This window comes from Chrysochloris asiatica, unplaced genomic scaffold (assembly GCF_000296735.1).
Source record: "Chrysochloris asiatica unplaced genomic scaffold, ChrAsi1.0 scaffold00098, whole genome shotgun sequence".
Taxonomy (NCBI): Eukaryota; Metazoa; Chordata; class Mammalia; order Afrosoricida; family Chrysochloridae; genus Chrysochloris; species Chrysochloris asiatica.
In genome coordinates, this window is record NW_006408616.1 from 7365112 (window position 1) to 7383303 (window position 18192).

The following is an 18192-nucleotide window of genomic DNA, read 5'->3' on the forward strand; positions in this document are numbered from 1 at the left end:
TATATCTTGGTTGCTTACCTGGTCATTTGTTCATTCACCAGCTTCATCACTAACTTCTCTTAAAACTTCATGATAACTTTTCCATGTAGAAAGTTGTCTAATCCCTTTAAAATGTTATTACTTGGGGCAAGCTAAGCTCTACAATGTTCAGTGGACTTCTGTGGACCCAGTTGGGGACTCGGTTGGCAAGCAGTGTGAAGAGACCTGGAGACTCTTGGGCCCAGAGTCAGTGGCGTGGCCACGGAGGACTCGAGAGGAGAGTGGAGCTACCGGCTGACGGGAAGAGAGGACATATGCACAGGAGCGCCCACACTTGCAAATGATACCCACGTGACCTGAACCTGATTACTGGATGATCGGAGCTCAACCAGGAGAGGAAAGAAGATGGGGGAAAAAAAAAAAAAAGAGTGAGCTAATACAGTCTGATGAACTTGACCTATACCTATGGAGTAGCGACTCAAAAGAGGGAACAAATTCCCACAGCAACAAACATTCACACACACCCCCACACACAGAGTGGATGGAGAAGGGCAGCTTGGACATTGGATACTCAAATTGGGAGGGGGAGACTACAAAGGCAAGAAGTGACTGGCTTACAAGCTTTCTGGCGGAAGGCAGAATCTCCAGTAGGTACTATTCAATCTGTCTGGGTGGAGCTGATGAAAGGAAATACAGATGGGTAACTCGTGATACTATAGTGAATAATGCTTATCAGGACAGACTATGAGGGTTGGAAATGCAAAGGTGGAAGTTTTGTAACAAGGAAGGGAGTGATTAACTCTCCAGGATAGGAGCGAAGACCTCTGGGACCATCAATGGAGAAGAGCCAAGAGAGGGATCCTACCCAGAGAAACAGAGATGCCTGAGATGGAGGCAGAGATGATGACGCAAAGTGATGAAGTGACTGGGGTCCTTGGACCCAGAGAGGGAAAGGGACTGTGGGCTGAAAACTGGGGGGAGGAGGGGGCAGGTTACTGGGATATACCCTTTGGGTGGTTGATGATGTATGGAGGGGATTGGAACCATGGCAATGAGATGATATACGATGGAATAAATGTAAAATTAAAGTTCCCCCATGTAAACTACCATATAATTCACAATAAAACATTAAAAAAATGTTATTACTTGGGTACAATTATTTCTATAAACATAACTTGATATTTGACATTGTCCTCTGACTTACTTATTCTTATCTATCTCAAATTTTAAAATGTGTTCCCTTTGTTCTAGTATTTTAAAATTTGGTAAAAAATGAGATCTCATCTGTCATCTGTGTCTTTCATGAGTGGAGAAGTTTTATTTCACATTATCTTCTCATAAAATAATCATTTTTCTTTGGTAATTTGATAAAGGATATGTGGTGGATCAATAAGATATGCACTGGAGTGTGAGTCACAGGTTCAATGGTTTGTGCCCACCAGCTACTCTGTTGGAGAATGACGAGGCTTTCTGTTCCCATAAAGATTTAAAGCTTTGGAATCCCTATATAGCAACACTATGAGTCAGAACCAACTCCACGGCATGTAACAACAACTTCTAAAATTCTATTGAATATAACTTAAATTTTTCTTAGATAATTTAGAAGTCAGTTTAGAATGTTAACAGAGACTCAGAGCCATTTTTGTCACTAGCTGTAGGTATACAATGCAGAAGGCATTATAAATTTATAAATGGGTTGGATTAAATTGATAGAATTGATTGAAGAACTGGACCATGCCACAAAAGCTACCTTCTTAAATAAATCATCCTTTTACTTGTTGTCTTTTTCTGTTTTTAAAAATGAAAGGAAGAATATATACATTAAATCCTGGTTATTTAGATTCATAAGAAATTAAAACTTACTATACATATGTTAATTAAAGCATATTGTTACAAGTTTACATTTAACACACATTTAAACTATAAGGTTGTAAAGCAGGTACTTACATTAGCTGCACCAAGAAGTATTAATGTAGGCCCAAGGCCTATTGTATATATTGATCTAAGCATTATTGACACAAGAAATGGCCGAATCCCCACGGGTTTGGAGAAGAAAAACAGCATAGATGTGCAGATTGCAACTGCTATCCAAAGTAGAACTGAGAACAATGGGGAAAGTGTACCTGTGGAATGCGGAAGAATTTTATTTTTTATTTAGAACAAAACCAGAAAATATTGATATTTGCTGCTGTTTTATAAAATATAGTGAGTCAAGCAATATAGTGAGGACACTGAGACTCAAAACAACCTGCTTTATGCTTTATAATTAAAGGAAATGCCTTTGAACACATTACAAAGTATTGAATTTCTAGAAAATATATATTAATTGCAGACCGCTTAATATTCACTAATGTTCCTTTCATTAAGTCTAAGAGATGTTCATCTTTCCTGTGGGAGTGATTTGCTAAATATTTTTGACAGATGTGTTGCACTTGGGAACCTTAAATTTATAATTAATGACCATTAAACATACAACTATATCATGCAAAATCTGGTATTTTTCCTGACTTCCTCTTGTTCTATTATTATGTTTCTATATAATAGATTCCTTTGAAGAATCCAGAACATCGAATATTTAGCCTTGAATAAAATGGACCTAAGCTTTAACTGTTAAAAAAACCACACATATATTCAGTAAAGCCTGTGAAAGCTGGAAGCTGTGTAAGGCAAAAACGTTACACAGAGAAGGAACACTCAAATATTTCCCACTAAGGACGACCCTGTCAAAGGCGGAAAAGTTGCAAGACTAGGGAAATCAAGGCAGTCCTATCAAGTTCTAGCTCTCAAGAGTTTATTGTATCTGTACACATATATATGCACTAAAGTATGCACTAAAGGTCAACTCAAGTTCTAAAAAAAAAGGGGGGGGGGAAGCTGACTAAACCAATCATCAAAAAAGACAAGTTCCAAATGTCTTAAAATGAACTCCACTTAGGGATTGTCCCAAAAGGTGGTTTAAAAACATTAAAAATTTCGAATTCATTGAAGTTTGCACTGACATGTGGAGCCAAGGAACTCCCTTCTGAAGGTTATGTGGTGTTGAATTTTCAGAGTTAAATTGAGGGGCAACCTGGTCAGATTAGATCAGCTCTGGTCTCCCAAACATTTGTCTCCAGGCTGATGTAGTCAGAAGGTAAACAACAAAGTGGAGTTCTTCCAACCGTTCCTTTGGCAAATATTCCATGGTTGTTCTGATCTCTTTTGGCCACATCTCTTTTTATTATTTATAAATTTCACTTCTGAATACAAAACACCTTGGGGACTTGGTGTGCAGAGTTTTTGTACTGTGAAAGGATTGCCTGGACTCCTTAAGCAAATTCGGTAGAAGCCTTCAGTTTATAGTGACTGAGAATAGATCTCAAAAGAAGGTAGGAAAATCCTGTCAGGTATAACAAAAAATAAGTGAGTGTGGGGGCAGTGAACAGTATTAGCTTAGACATACTAGTTTTGCAAAGTTTCTTCTTCTGTTTATTTTTTTCTTTAAGCAAACAGTGATGAAAGGAGGTTGGGAAGTAAATGCATGGATCTTATAAGATTGCTTTGTGGATGGGTTAGGAAAAGAGTAAATTTCTCTGAAGATTCTCTTCAATCCCTGTTTTCTGGCAATGCTAACAAGATGTGTACCCAACTCATGTTTATTATGATGTTGGCCTGTAAGCACTAAGCTACCCAAACACAGCCTCCACCACTGTCTTGAACTCACAGGTCTCAAAAAGCTATACCTTCAACTTTCCCTCATATTTATTGGAGACCCATCAGAAGAATGTAAGCTCTATAAGGAAGATCTCTGTGCCTATTACAGTACCTGCATGTAATAACAAATAAATATTTCTTAGTTAAATAAATGAACAAAGACATAGTCTGTGAATTTGTTTTGGGCAAGTAAGTCTCCATTTATAAATTTCCAAAGTTGGGGAATTTCACTCTTACGTATACTAAAAGTGCCAGTATCTTCAGACACATAACAACTTTTAGGCAATATTTGACTCTTGAAATAACTCATTTACAATGTCTTAGTGTAGGTTTCTTATTATGGAAGTCCTAGCCTTGGTACCAATAGATGGTTCCATTCTGCATCACCAAAACTTCCTAATAAACTAACCTCATTGTGACTACTTTTCCTCAGACAGTATCTAGCATTTCCTTGATTAAGCAAAAAAAAAAAAAAAAAAAGATAACCAATGCACTTAAAACTGCCATTGATCCCTCTGTAGACTGACCTCATGCAGTACTTAGTAACTTAGTATAATGCCCTATACATTGTTGTTAAGTGCCATCACGTTGATTTTGACTCACAGCGACCCTTTATAGGGTTTCTAAGGAGCAGCTGGCAGGTTTGAACTGCTGACCTTGTGGTTTGCAGTCCAGTGCTTAGCCTACAGAACCATACCAGGAGACCAACTATACATTGTTGATATTAAATAAATAGTTGTGTAATAAATAAACTTAAAAGTTATTTAAAATTATTATTGACATTGATGTTTGTAATTATGTAACAGTAGTTATATTAACATAGGAAGATTTAATTGTTTAAAAAAAAGAAATTGAAATCTCTCTTACAAACTCTAGAGAAGATAATAAAGAATGTAAAAGTGAATTTTACCAATTAATGGTGGAAAAGGGGGACTGTTCTTTGTTCTTAAAAAAAATAATTTTCTATTTTTTATATCTGTATACATTTTCTATCGTGTGCACCTATTATTTTATAATGGAAACCTTTTTTATTTACAATAAAATGCATAAATTATACACATTTTAAAGTCTTAGATCTTAAGAAATTTCTCTTTTATAAAAGAAAATTCACACAAAAATTGGAGATTTCAAGTCAATTCACATTAACAGAAGGTTACTATCTACCTTACACTGAATTGCTTGGTTATTTTGTATTTTGTTGTTGTGTGTCATTGAGTCAGTTCTGACTCATAGCAACCCTGTATAGGGTTTATGAGGAGCAGTTGGTAGGTTTGAACCACAACCTTGCAGCTAGCAGTCCAGTGCATACCCTACAGCATCACACCATGTCTCCATAGTTTTATTTTGTTTTGTTTTGTAGAATATGCTATTTCTTATCTACCCATCTCTCTCCATGTCTTTTCCTCTATTATGACCTCATAGAATTTTTCATTTTCCCTATGTCAGGCCACCTAAGGTAGGCATCCATACACAAATCCATGAACTGTCTTTAGTATTGTATCTACTCATGCGTTGGTTTTTAAATCACATACTATCTGTATATGAGCTCCGGTAGCATACTGGTTACGAGGGCTGCTGACCTCAAGGTCATCAGTTCAAAACTACCAACGGTTCTGTGGGAGAAAGATGAGGCTTTCTGCTCCTACAAAGAATTACAGCCTCAGAAACCCTGTGCAGGGTAGTTATGAATTGGTACCAACTCCACGGTACTTAACAACAACATCTGTATATAAAAGTTCTCTGTGGACCAGAAACATTTGGGAATTCCCCTAGGACTCCTCTCTAAGATTATTGAGTACATCTTCCTGAATCTCTGGTTTTTCATTTATAACATGAAGATTGTCCTGGCCATTGCTTTGCATTTAGTGTTGTTAATCCATCTCATTGATTAATTCTCCATTTCACTGACTATCTACCAAACAAACCATCCTTTTCTAGATATTTGTCTTTCTCGATGGCTTGTCCAAAGCAATCAAGATAACGTCTCAACATCCTCACTTCTAAGGAAAATTTTTATTCATTTCTTTTATGGCAGATTTGCTAATTCTTTTGGAAATCTATGGTATATTTAATATTCTTCATCAACACTGCAGTTCAAATGCATCAATCAATTCTTCATCTGTCTTCCCTTTTCACAATCCAAGTTTCACATGTAAAAGGAAGTTGCAACCATCATGGTTAACTTAGACACACATTAATCACCAAAGTGACATCTTTGCTTCTCAAAATGTTAATGAGGTCATTTGCAGCAGATTTGCTCAATGAAATACATTTTTTGATGCTGTGACAGAAGCTTCCTTGGACTTACTTGTTGTTCCAAGTAGAATGAAATCATTGACAACTCCAATGTCTCCATTTATAAAACAAATTTTATCAGTCCTGAAAGCTTTCACTTTCCTCAGTAAGTGTTTATTTATAGTTATCATCGTCAATACTACATTTATAGCTATTATTAGTCCAGTCAGTCCAATCCAGTCATACATGTAGAAAAGTCAGGATTGGAGACAAAAAGGTTAACTTTCTACTTGGGGACCTGCTACTTCTCTATCTTCTCTGAGCCTCCATCTCTTCATCTGGTAAATGAGGATTTGACAATAGATGATTTCTAGAATTCCTCCCATCTCTAAGACTTTCATTAACTGAGTGAGACTCTACAATTCACTCTCAGGGGTTCTGGGTGCAGATAATACTCATTTATCTTCTCATGCAGAACTTCTCTCCTCACAAGAGTTACATTCATCCATATCTAGAAGGATAGCATCACTAAATGAAAGCAAACACAATGAAGACAAAACTGTTCCCACCACTCTGTGTATCTGCAACTTTCCCACAATGGGTGGTCAAATATTTGCTACATTTTCTACTGTTAGGTAACACACAATTTCACTTCACTGCCAAATATTCTTCATTTATCATTGGCATGTCTTCCAAATATATTCATTATGACTCAGATTACAGCTAGACATTCAGGATTTTGATATCACTCTTAACTATAAAGGATCTGTGGAATAGAAAATGGCCATTGGATTCCCAGTTTGCTTTCTTCTCTCCCTTGCCGTTGTTGTTATTGCTAGGAGCCTTTAAGTCACTACCAACTCATAGCTACCTTATACAAAATAGAACGAAACACTACCTACCCGTAACTGCATCAACCTCACAATCATTGCTACACTTGAGCCCATTATTGCTGACACTGTGCTAATTCATCTCATTGGGGATTTTCCTCTTTTTCACTAACCCTCCACTTTTACAAGCATGATGTCCTTAGCCAGGGACTGATCTTTCCTGATAATATGTCTGAAGTATGAGAGACTAAGTCTGGCGGTCTTGGCTTCTAAGGAGCGTTCTAGCTGTACTTCTTCCAACACAGATGGGTTTGTTCTTTTGGAGGTCCATGGTACTTACAATATTCTCCTCCAACACTGTAACTCAAATGCATCAATTCTTCTACAGCCTTCTTTGTTCACTGTCCACTTGTCCTAAATACATGCTGTTCTCATCAGACCACCCCCTTCACTGAGCTTTCCTCTATATTATGAAGATTTCCCCCATAGCAGCAACAAAACAACTTCTAAGCTCTCTCAGTACTTACTAGGCATTATTCTAAATGCATTATCTAGAGTATGTCATTAAATTCTCACAAAAAACCCCTATGAACAGATGAATTACAAAAGCACTTCATGGTTATTATTTGCTACTTTATCTCATCCTCTTTCAGCAAGCTGTTCATGTTATATTATATTTTGTTAAGTTATCCAAACTTATTTATTGTTTTTCAAGCCTGTAATATACTTTGCTATGCACTTCGCTAAAATTAGAAATATGTCAACTTCCACAGTCCCATCCTTAACTATATATTTCTCCTATTTCACTTAAAATGGGTTACTTTCTCTAGTTTTTTTTTGTTTTGTAAAACCTCATCTATTAATAATTTAATAAAATTAATTTGATAGTCAATATATTTTATTATTCTAGTCATGCTATTGCTATGTAAGTTTAAGCTTGAAATTAAAAAAGTTAAATTTTCTATTTATTAAGCATAGTGGTTAAGAATCAGACTGTGAACCGCAAGGTCAGCAGTTCGAAACTACCAGCTGTTCCGCAGGAGAAAGATTAGGCTTTCTGTTCCCGTAAAGATTTACAGCCTCGGAAACCCTGTACAGGGTCGCTATGAGTCGACTCCACGGCACATAACAACAACAACAACAACATATGATTACAGAATCAAGAAGTTTTCAGGTTGCATGTATGTTAATTATATGAATCTTGAGAAAGAGAAACAGAAATAAAATGTGAATTTCACTATTGAAGGTAATCAAAATTGATAATTTGGCACATAGCCCTCATTTTTCCATATATATCGTATAGTTGAAATAGCATAATAAAATGCTTTGGAGTGTGGCACTGTGCTATATTGTGTTGGACTGCAAAGTCAGTTTTAACTGCAAGGTCGTTAGTACAAGCTCACCAGCCACTCCATGGAAGCCCTATACAGGGTTGCTATGAGTCAGAACTGACTTGACGGCACTTAACAACAACTAAAACAATAACAAAATAATAAGAAATAATAAGACATCTCTTCTTTAATTAAGTGAATTAAATTCTACCTATAACCTCATAATGAGTTAATTCCAATTTTTAAAATTAAAATGTATATTAGAAGTTATTTTAAGATTTTTTAAATATGACAATATATTTATTTAGTAAAACACAGACCCACAAACATGAAATCATTATTCAATTTGCTTATTTGTCAAGGAGAAAATGTATGTTTTTTCAGATGCCCCAAATCAAAGTTACTGAGTCTTCATATGTCTTTTGAACAGTTAGAATTTTCACTGAAATTCATTAAATTCTATATGGAAAAATGATAATATTGTTCATTTGCCAATATATGGCATAACTCTAGCATTATTTCTGTATGATGGAGCTCCAAAAAATTCATAGAAAAATGTAATTAAAAGATAATAGAATTTTTCAATGAAATTATTATAGTCCTTTCATTTGTAAGCTTCTACAAAGATCACATTTCTATTGACCATCCTTCTTCTACCATCTCATTTACTACTCATTGTACTCTACTTATAATGAACACAATAATAAATTTAACAAGAATTAAAATTTTCTTATTTTAAAGCTCTAGGCTGTTAGACAACACAATGAACATTATTTCTAGAACTTTGAAATATTTATCATTTAAAGAAAGACAGGAACTTGCCTTCATCTCCATCATCCCCAAATGGGTAGAAGAGGGCAACTGCTAAATTGATGAACACAGCCAGGTTGAAGGAAATGCTGCCCCAGAGAGAGATGTGTCTTGAGAACCAGAACAGTGCAGGATTATCTAATAGCAAGAAGCAAAACAGGATAAAACAGAAACATAGTTTGGTTTCCACACAAGAGCCCTATAGAAATACAAATACACTTTTGTAAGTTATTATACAAGCATATTTAAGTGAACCTTTATTATGATTTATTTTAGAAAGTTTTTCAAATAATCAGCATCTCAAGAGAATTTTCTATTTGGTTTTGTTTTCTATATTATATAGCTAGGTTTCACCTAAACCATCTTAGAAGAGTAATTTTTCAAATGTGAAAAGTAGCCAGGAGAGGTGATTTCATAAAAATTCTCTGTCATCTATCCCTGGAGAAGATTAGGAAAAAGAAAGCTGAGCCATTGCCTGGGGCTCCTTTTAACGGAATGGTGTACATCCTTGTATAATTTGGTGAAATTGACAAATTGGCCCCATTCCCATATCTCAAAGTGAATAGAAAATGAAAACCTGGTACTACCATAGAAATATGTGTGTCTCCAATAAAAGTCCTGCAACACACTGAGTTACTTGAAACTCCGAACCTGAATAGCATGGTATAATCCTGTTTATTGGGAATAAATGATTTATAATATTACCAAAAGATTAAACCTTAATGATTCCTAAGAACTTTCTGGGGCTGAAACAGAAGAAAATGAAAGACACAGTAATAACAGCCAACAAGTGGGAGAGGCTTTGCTGAGCATTTTCAGAAAAAGGATCCTGTTTTTATCATTAGGAGTGAATTAGTAAGTGTATCTTTTAAATAGTTTAAACTAACAGAAAGCTGTTCTTTCCACCGCTTCTAAAAACTGAACAAATAAGTAAAGTTTGAATAGGAGACAAAATTATTAGCTTACCCTGGACGCTCACATGACTCATTCAGACCTGTTTATCCGTTAACTCTTAAATCCTTAATTCCAATAATAAAATATTGGACTTAATTTAATTCCAGTAGAAATTATAAATGTTCAGATTTGTGTTGTATGAATTCCAACCTGGGTTCTGGTGCTTAATTGCAAATTGCACTTTTCTTCAGTATATTTTTCTTTCCTTCTCTTGGGACAGGACATTCTCACACTGGCCTCCAGACCTCACAGAGCATGATTAGAATTATTCAGGGAATGTTACTCTTTAATATAACAAACATAAATGTGGCCTGAATTTTTAATGGCAGTGTACTTTTTTAAAGGATTATTACATCCACTACCATTGAGTCTATTCTGACTCATAATGACCCTAAAAGATAGAGCAGAACTACCTATGGGTGTGGGTGTAAGGGGTGGGGAGTGGGGAGGGGACAGTTTCCAAGACTGGCAGACAGCATAATCTTTCTCCTGTACATTGACTTGTGGGTTATAAACATTGACCTTGTGCTTAGCAGCCCAGCATTTAACACACTGAGACAACTGATTAAGGGCCATCGAGTCGGTTCCAAATCATAGCGACCCTGCACAGGGCTTTCCAGGAGTGGCTGGTGGGTTTGAACTCCCAACCTTGTGGTTAGCAGTCCAGTGCTAATCCTACAGTTATTTTATTTTAGTCGATTTTTAAAAATACGCTGAAATCTTAAAACATGACAGTCAAGATAACTTTTTGAAGATATTTGTTGGTTCTGCACCATGACACTGAAATTAACTTTGATTAACAATTAGACTTTTCCTTTCATTTTTCTTATAAACCCGAGTTAGCCTTTTCATAATTACCATGGCAATGGCATTTAACTGACTAATGAATGTGTTTTCATCATTCCATAGATAGGAGTCCCCATTTATAAAGGCAGCACATTAAGACAAAATTAGATTTTAATACGCATGTTTATAATAAGAAATCCTTGCTTAAAAATTGATCAAGTGAATTAGATTCCCCCTATAGCCTCACAATAAGTTGCTTTCAATTTTCAAAACTAAAATATATATTGGAATTTATTCTAACATTTATTTTTTTGATAAATGGCAATATATTTATGAAAAAATACAGATCCATAAGCAAGAATTCATTATTTAATTTACTTGCTTAGGAGAAAATGTATGTTTTTCTGATGTCCCAAAACAAAATTACTGAGTTCTCTCATGACTTTTGGGCACCTAGAATTTTCACTGGATTCCATAAGATTGTATATGGTAAAATGTAAAGAGAGAGTTGTTTCTTTCTTTGCTTTTTCAAACATTCTGATAAGAAAACCTAAAATTGCAGGCTACAGTCTTAATGTCAAAGATGGTGTTTCTCATGCTCAGAATCTAAAATTAATAAACCATAATCACTAGAAGTCCTAGAACACTAGAAAGATGAAATAGTGACAAATAGAGATATTCAGAACATACGTTTGTTTGTGTGGAAAACTTTCTAAAAGGCAAAAGATGTCTTATCATTTTTTGCTGTGATTAAAAGTTCGTAGTGCTCTTTGTCTGAGAAAATAAAACCTTTAAATTCAATTAACAGACTTGAGCTTGTACTCAAGAAATAACTATAAGCATACCTTGTTTTATTGAAATTCTCTCTTTTGTGCTTCACAGTTACTGCATTTTCGACAAACTGAAGTTTTGTGGCAACCCTGTGCTAAGAAATTCTAGTGGCACCATGTATCTATCTGTATGTGCTCACTTTGTGTCTCTGTGTTACAATATTTCAAAAGTTTTTGTAATGTTATTGTACACTTAGTGGATCATAGTACAATATAAACATAATTTTATATGCGCTGGGAAACAAGAAACATTGTGCATCTAGGTTTATTATGATACTCATTTTACTATAGTAGTCTGGAACCAAACCCACACTCTCTCTGTTTGTAATTGCAACATTGTTGTTGTTCTGGTTAAGTGCTGTCCAGTCAGTTCCAACCCATAGTGACCCTGGGTAACATTTCTGAGGAACGGTAGGGTTTGAACCACCAACCTTGCGATTCAAACTGACTTTGTAGTCCAGCGCATTATCTGGCAGTGCTACAACAGGATTCCAATTGCAGCATGCTACTATTATAATTTTATTAGGTTAAATTTTAACTGAAAAATTGTAAAATTGCTCTATTTTGACTATAAGTATTCCCAAATTTTACTCTGTTTGGTTTAAGGAGACAAAGATTTGTTAAAAGAAAGAATGACTCAGAAAAACATTGAAAATCCTGTTCAATCAGAGGACAATGAAGGAAGAGAGTGTTGGTTTGCACGTCTCTACATCCAATTCACTGAATGTTAATGCATTCTGGGTCTATTCACGGACTTTAAACCTGCAGCTGTTCATCTTTTCCTTCAACAGTTGAAACATACAGCTGCAAGCCTGCATTTCATAATATTTACAGAACTTTAGAATCATCAATATAAGATGATCTAATTAGTCAGTGGTTTCTGTTTTCATTAAGCCGCAGGTGTCTTGACTCAAGTTGTAGACTGAGCTTACACTCTTGAGCCTACACAGTGATTTCTGTAACACTGAACTGGAAAGAAATTAAAAAACAATTTCAATGAATTGTTGTCAATTGCTGTCATGTGTCCCAAACTACCACTATATCTAGTATTATGCACAAAACTAACTATTTTAGCTCATTGTCAGCTACAGTACTTACTCCTGATTTTCTTCTGCCACTTCATTTCATTGTAGAGATCTTCTGTTTGCTGGAAAAAGTCATTCACCTTACTTCCTTGTTCATCCCTTTCCGTTGTATTGAACACACGGCACTTGGACTCTCGAGTGAGGTATTCACATATATTGGGGACAGGAAAAACTATTTGTTCCATGGTTCTATCATGACGAACAATCTGAAAACATTAATTTGCATTTATTTCAGCCTTTTTGACACAAATTAGCCTCTTAGATTATCCCTTGTTTGCAGCATGATTAGTAATGGTAAGTTATTAATAAAATGATGAAAAATATGTGCCAGCTTGAAATATCTTACTGTACTCTATATTTCCTCTACAATTAATATTATAATCAGTTTCCATCAAGTACAATTCCAAATCACAGCAACCCGACAAGTGTCAGAATACTGTACTCCATAGGTTTTCAATGACTAATTTTTTACAAATGAATTGTCCTGCCTTCTTTCCAAAGTGTCTACAAATGGAATTAAACTTCCAACATTTTGATTAACAGTTAAGAGTGTTAACTGTTTTTACCACCCAGGGACTCCAAACTGATACACCATTATAAATAACAAATACCAAGATCTTTCATATTTTCAGTACAGCATTATTCTTTTACAACCCGTTTTTATTTTCATAAAGTACATCAGAGACTAAGAAGTTCTCAATTAGCAAGTCATTGGGTGGACGACTTCAAATGCACCATTTGTTTATTGTTATTAGGTGTTGTCGAGTCACTTCTGACCATAGTGACCCTGTATAGGATTTCTGAGGAGTAACTAGTGAGCTTGAACCGCTGACCTTGTGGATCAAACCAACTTTGCAGCCCAATGCATTAACTCAGCACCACACCAAACGCACCATAGAATATCTTAAAATGTATCTTGCTCTTAGTCTGTTCTTCCTTAACAAGAGTTATTGGACAACAAATAATATATTTATCATAATGTGCTCTGAGCGCTAAGGAAAAGACTCATTATGTCATTATAATGTTTTTCTATTTTTAAATAAAACATTTTTGTAAGTACAACATCCATTCAAGCATACACCTATATGTAAACACCCATTATTTCAGATCTCAGTTATTTGGTGATTTTGAAACATTAACTTTAGACAAAATATACACTGAGTATGTTCAGGTGGTTACACTTTGAAATAAGAGGTTGTATAGACTAGCTCGCAATAAATTCCATCTACTTCATGTGGTTGTTGTTGTTGCTAGGTGATATCAAATTAATTCTGACCCATAGTGACCCTATGTACAATAGAACGAAACAATGCCCAATCTGTGCCATCCTCACAATTGCTACTATGCTTGAGCACATTACTACTGTCACTGTGCCAATCAGTCCGGTTGGGAGGTCCTCCTTTTTATGCTGATCCTTCACTTTACCAAGCATGATGTCCTTCTCCAGGGACTGGTCCTCCTGATAATACATCCAAAGTATGAGAGACGAAATCTGGTCATCTTGTCTTCTAAGGAACATTCTGGTTGTACTTCTTCCAAAACAGATTTGTTTGCTCTTCTGGCAAACCATGGTACCTTTAAAATTCTTCAACACCGTAACTCAAATGCATCAATTCTTCTATGGTCTTTTTTATTCGTTGTTCAAATTTTACATGCATATGAGGCTATTGAAAATACTATGGCTAGGTTCAGGTGCACTTAAGTCTTCAAACTGACATCTTTGGTCTTCAACACTTTACAGAGGTCTTGTGCAGCAGATGTGCCTAATACAATATGTCATTTGATTTCTTGACTGTTGCTTCCATGAGTGTTGATCCAAGCACAATGAAGTGTTTGACAACTTCAATCTTTTCTCCATTCATCATGTCATTTATTGATCCACTGGTGAGGATTTTTGTTTTCTTTACATTGAGGTGCAACCTATACTGAGAGCTGTGGTCTTTGATCTTCATCAATAACTATTTTAAGTCCTTTTTATGGTCAGCTAGCAAGGTTGTATCATCTGTAAATCACAGGTTGTTAATGATTCTTCCTCTAATCCTGACACCACATTTTTCTTCATATAGTCCAGCTTCTTGGATTATTTGCTCAGCATACATTTTGAATAAGTATGGTGAAAGAATACAACCATGGTGCACTCCTTTCCTGATTTTTAACCATTCAGTGTCTTCTTGTTCTGTTCAAATGACTGACTGTATTCAGGTTCCTCATGAGCACAAGTTAAATGTTCTGGAATACTTATTCTCCACAATGTTGTCCATAGCTTGTTATAATCTACACAGTTCAAAGCCTTTGCATAATCAACAAAGCACAAAATAACAACAAAGCCCAAACACACAAAAATACAAAAATATAAAACATACAAAATAACAAAGCCCAAACATGCAAAAATAAAAAGACTTTGTTGTCTATAATTGTTTTCTTCCTACTTAGAACAAAAGAGAGTGTAAGAACTTGATGCTTGAAATGTTGACATCTTTCTGGTATTCCCTGCTTTCAGCCAGGATCCATTTGACATCAGCAATGATATCCCTCATTCCATGTTCTCATCTGAATCCAGCTTGAACCTCTAACAGTTTCCTGTCAATGCACTGTTGCAGTCATTTTTAAATTATTTGTAGCAAAATTTTACTTGCATGTAATATTAATTATATTGTTCAATGATTTCTGCATTCCATTGGGTCACCTCTCTTTGGAATGGGCACAAATATGGATCTCTTCAATTCAGTCCACTAGTTAGCTGTTTACCAAATTTCTTGGCATAAATGAGTGAGTGCATCCAGTGCTACATCATTTTGTTGAAAGATTTAAATTTGTATTCCATCAATTCCCAGAACCTTGTCCTTTGCCAATGCCTTCAATGTACCTTGGAATTCTTCCTTCAGTACCACTGGTTCTTAATCATATGCTGCCTCTTGAAATGGTAAAACATTAACCATTTTTTGTGGGGGCTACAGTAACTGTATCATTTCCATTCTCTTTTTTTTTAATTTAAGTTTTTATTGTGAATTGAATGATAGTTTACATGGGAGAACATCAGTTTTACACGTATTGTCTTATTGCAATGACTACAATCTCCTTCATGCATCATCATTCAACAGTATTTGCTTCCATTTACCTCTGTTTTTATGTTTATGTGTGTGTGTTTTGGGGGTGGGATGTACATGAAAACACTCAAGAATATATAATCATTTAAACAACCAAAGGACACATTCTGTAAGCCTGCCTCCTGGCCACCAGCACACAGCCTTTCTCTTTCCATGAGTCTAGAGCCCTCAGCAGCTCCCTCTCTCCATGTCCTCATCTCTGCCTCCATCTCTGGTGTCACTGCTTCTCTGGATAGGGTCCCACATATTTCTCATGCTATTCTCCCTTGATGGTCCTGGGTCCTCTGTTCCTGGACTCTAAGATTAACTATTCTCCCCTCTTTTTGTTACAAAACTCCATCCTCTTTTGATGCTTTCTGTATCATTCAATATTTTGTCTAAACGATCATTCAGTATTTCAAGTCGAGGCTTGACTTTTTTCCTCAGGTCTTTCAGCTTGAGAAATGCTGTGCGTCTTCTTTCCTGTTTGGTTTCTAACATTTCATTATAATATTTGACTCTGTCTTCTCAAGCTGTTCTTTGAGATTTTCTGCTCTTTTACCTCCTTGTTTCTTCCATTTACTTTAGCATCTCTATGCTGGAGAGCAAGTTTCAGAGTCTCGTCTGACATCCATTTTGGTCTTTTCTTTCTTATCTTCTTAATGACTTTTTGCTTTCTTGTTGTATGATGCTCTTGATGTAATCCCACAACTCTTCTGGTCTGCAGAAGAGTTGTGGGATTAGTGTCTAATTCATCAAATCCGTTCATGTGATGATCTCTAAATTCATGGGGGATGTTGACAAGGTCATATGTTGCCTCTCATGGATTTGTTTTACTTTTCTTCAGCTTTAGCTTGAACTTGCATACGAGAAATTGATGGTCTGCTCTACAGTATTCCCTGGCCTTATTTTGGCTGATGATATAAAGTTTTTCCACAGATATAATTGATTTGATTTCTGTGTATGCTATCTGGTGAAGTTCATGGGTCTTTTTATTTATTTACTGTAATTTTAGATAGATATTGACCTAATAAAACAGTTAGGAGCTCTAGTAGTGTAATGGTTACAAGTTGGGGCTGATAACCTCAAGGTCAGCAGTTTCAAACTGCCAGCAGTTCTGCAGGAGAAAGATGAGGCTTTCTGTTCCTGTAAAAATTTACAGCCTCAGAAAGCCTATGCAGGGTCACTATAAGCCAGAACCAACTCCACGGCATGCAACCACCACCCACCACCAATAACACAGTTACAAAATACATGAATCAAAACTAATAGACAAATCCACAATTATAGTCAGACATTTCTATTCTCTTCTAAATAACTGCTAGAACAACTAGGCAGAAAGTAGGCAAGGACAGAGGAAAAAGTTTAACAATACTATAACCAGTTTAACTTAACTGACAGTTATAAAACACTTAATCTATTCTGGATTGAACTGTGTCTCCCCAAAATATGAATTATAAATCCTAACCCCGATGTCTGTGACTATAATGTTCATCTGTCTGCTTTTCCTACTGTGGTGGCTTTTGTGTTGCTGTGAAACTGGAAGCTATGCCACTATTATTTTAAATATCAGCAAAGTCACCAAAGGTGGACAGGTTTCAGTGTAGCTTCAAGACAAAGGCAGTCTAGAAAGAATGGAGGGGTTACTGAAGGAAAGAGGAAGGTGTGATAGCTGTAAAAATAGTAGATATGGATAACTTTTCAATACATTTATTTAACAAATGCTTTTCTAATCCTTGGGTGACAAGCTCTGAAAAATTTAGAGTTAAATAAAACAAAACAAAACCCCAAGAGTTTGGGTCTTTAGTAATCATGATGGCTCTTGAAATGCCAGAGTCCAGCTATCATGTTGAGAGAGGAACAAATGTTCTGAAAAGTAAATATTAAAGGAGGGCTAGCTGAAAAAACTGTAATTTTTAAAGCTATTCAAAGTTGGAGCAGTATTCCTTGAAATAATGAGACTTCTACCACAAGAAGAATATAAAACAGAAGTGGGATCATTATAGTATAATGTCTTTTTGGATGGGAGACTAGACCAGGAATACACAAGGTCATTCCTATTGTCTAGGGTCTGTGAGTCTTTCAAAAGCCCTGGTAGTAACTGAAGTTGGTGGTTTGAACCGACCATCAGCTCTATAAGAGAAAGGTGTAGTTGTCTGTTTCCATAAAGATGACAGCCTTGGAAACCCTATAGGGACAGTTCTACTATGTCCTGCAGGCTTGCTATGAGCTGGTATTGAGTCAACAGCAAGAGCATATGGGTGAGTCTGTAAGTTAGAGACAAATTATTATTTTTTAAAAATATTCATTGTTGTGGATATGTTCCAGACACAGTATTCGAGTTTTGGAAAAACAAAGAATACTGAGACCCTGTCTCAAGAAGGGGGAACATGACACACATGAAGCTAAACAATATTCCCAGCGGTAATAATAAGCTAGCAGAATGATCAAACTGCTGTGGAATCATGTTGTTGTTGGTAAGTGCCATCAAGTCGGTTCCGACCCATAGCGACCCTGTACAGGGTTTCCAAGGGTGTAAATCTTTACGGGAGTAGAAAGCCTCATCTTTCTCC

At 35.8% G+C, this 18192-nt stretch overlaps 1 protein-coding gene across 1 annotated transcript in view; it reads right to left on the minus strand.

Annotated features, from left to right (window-relative positions):
• The window catches only part of ITPR2 (inositol 1,4,5-trisphosphate receptor, type 2), a 707773-nt gene that overhangs the window by 106191 nt on the left and 583390 nt on the right, over positions 1 to 18192 (minus strand). Inside the window, exons 45-47 of the mRNA XM_006866982.1 lie at positions 12547 to 12739; positions 8891 to 9016; positions 1927 to 2102 (exon numbers count right to left, since the gene is read on the minus strand). Coding sequence (XP_006867044.1) covers positions 1927 to 2102; positions 8891 to 9016; positions 12547 to 12739 — 495 coding nt within the window. The remainder of the gene's footprint in view (positions 1 to 1926; positions 2103 to 8890; positions 9017 to 12546; positions 12740 to 18192) is intronic.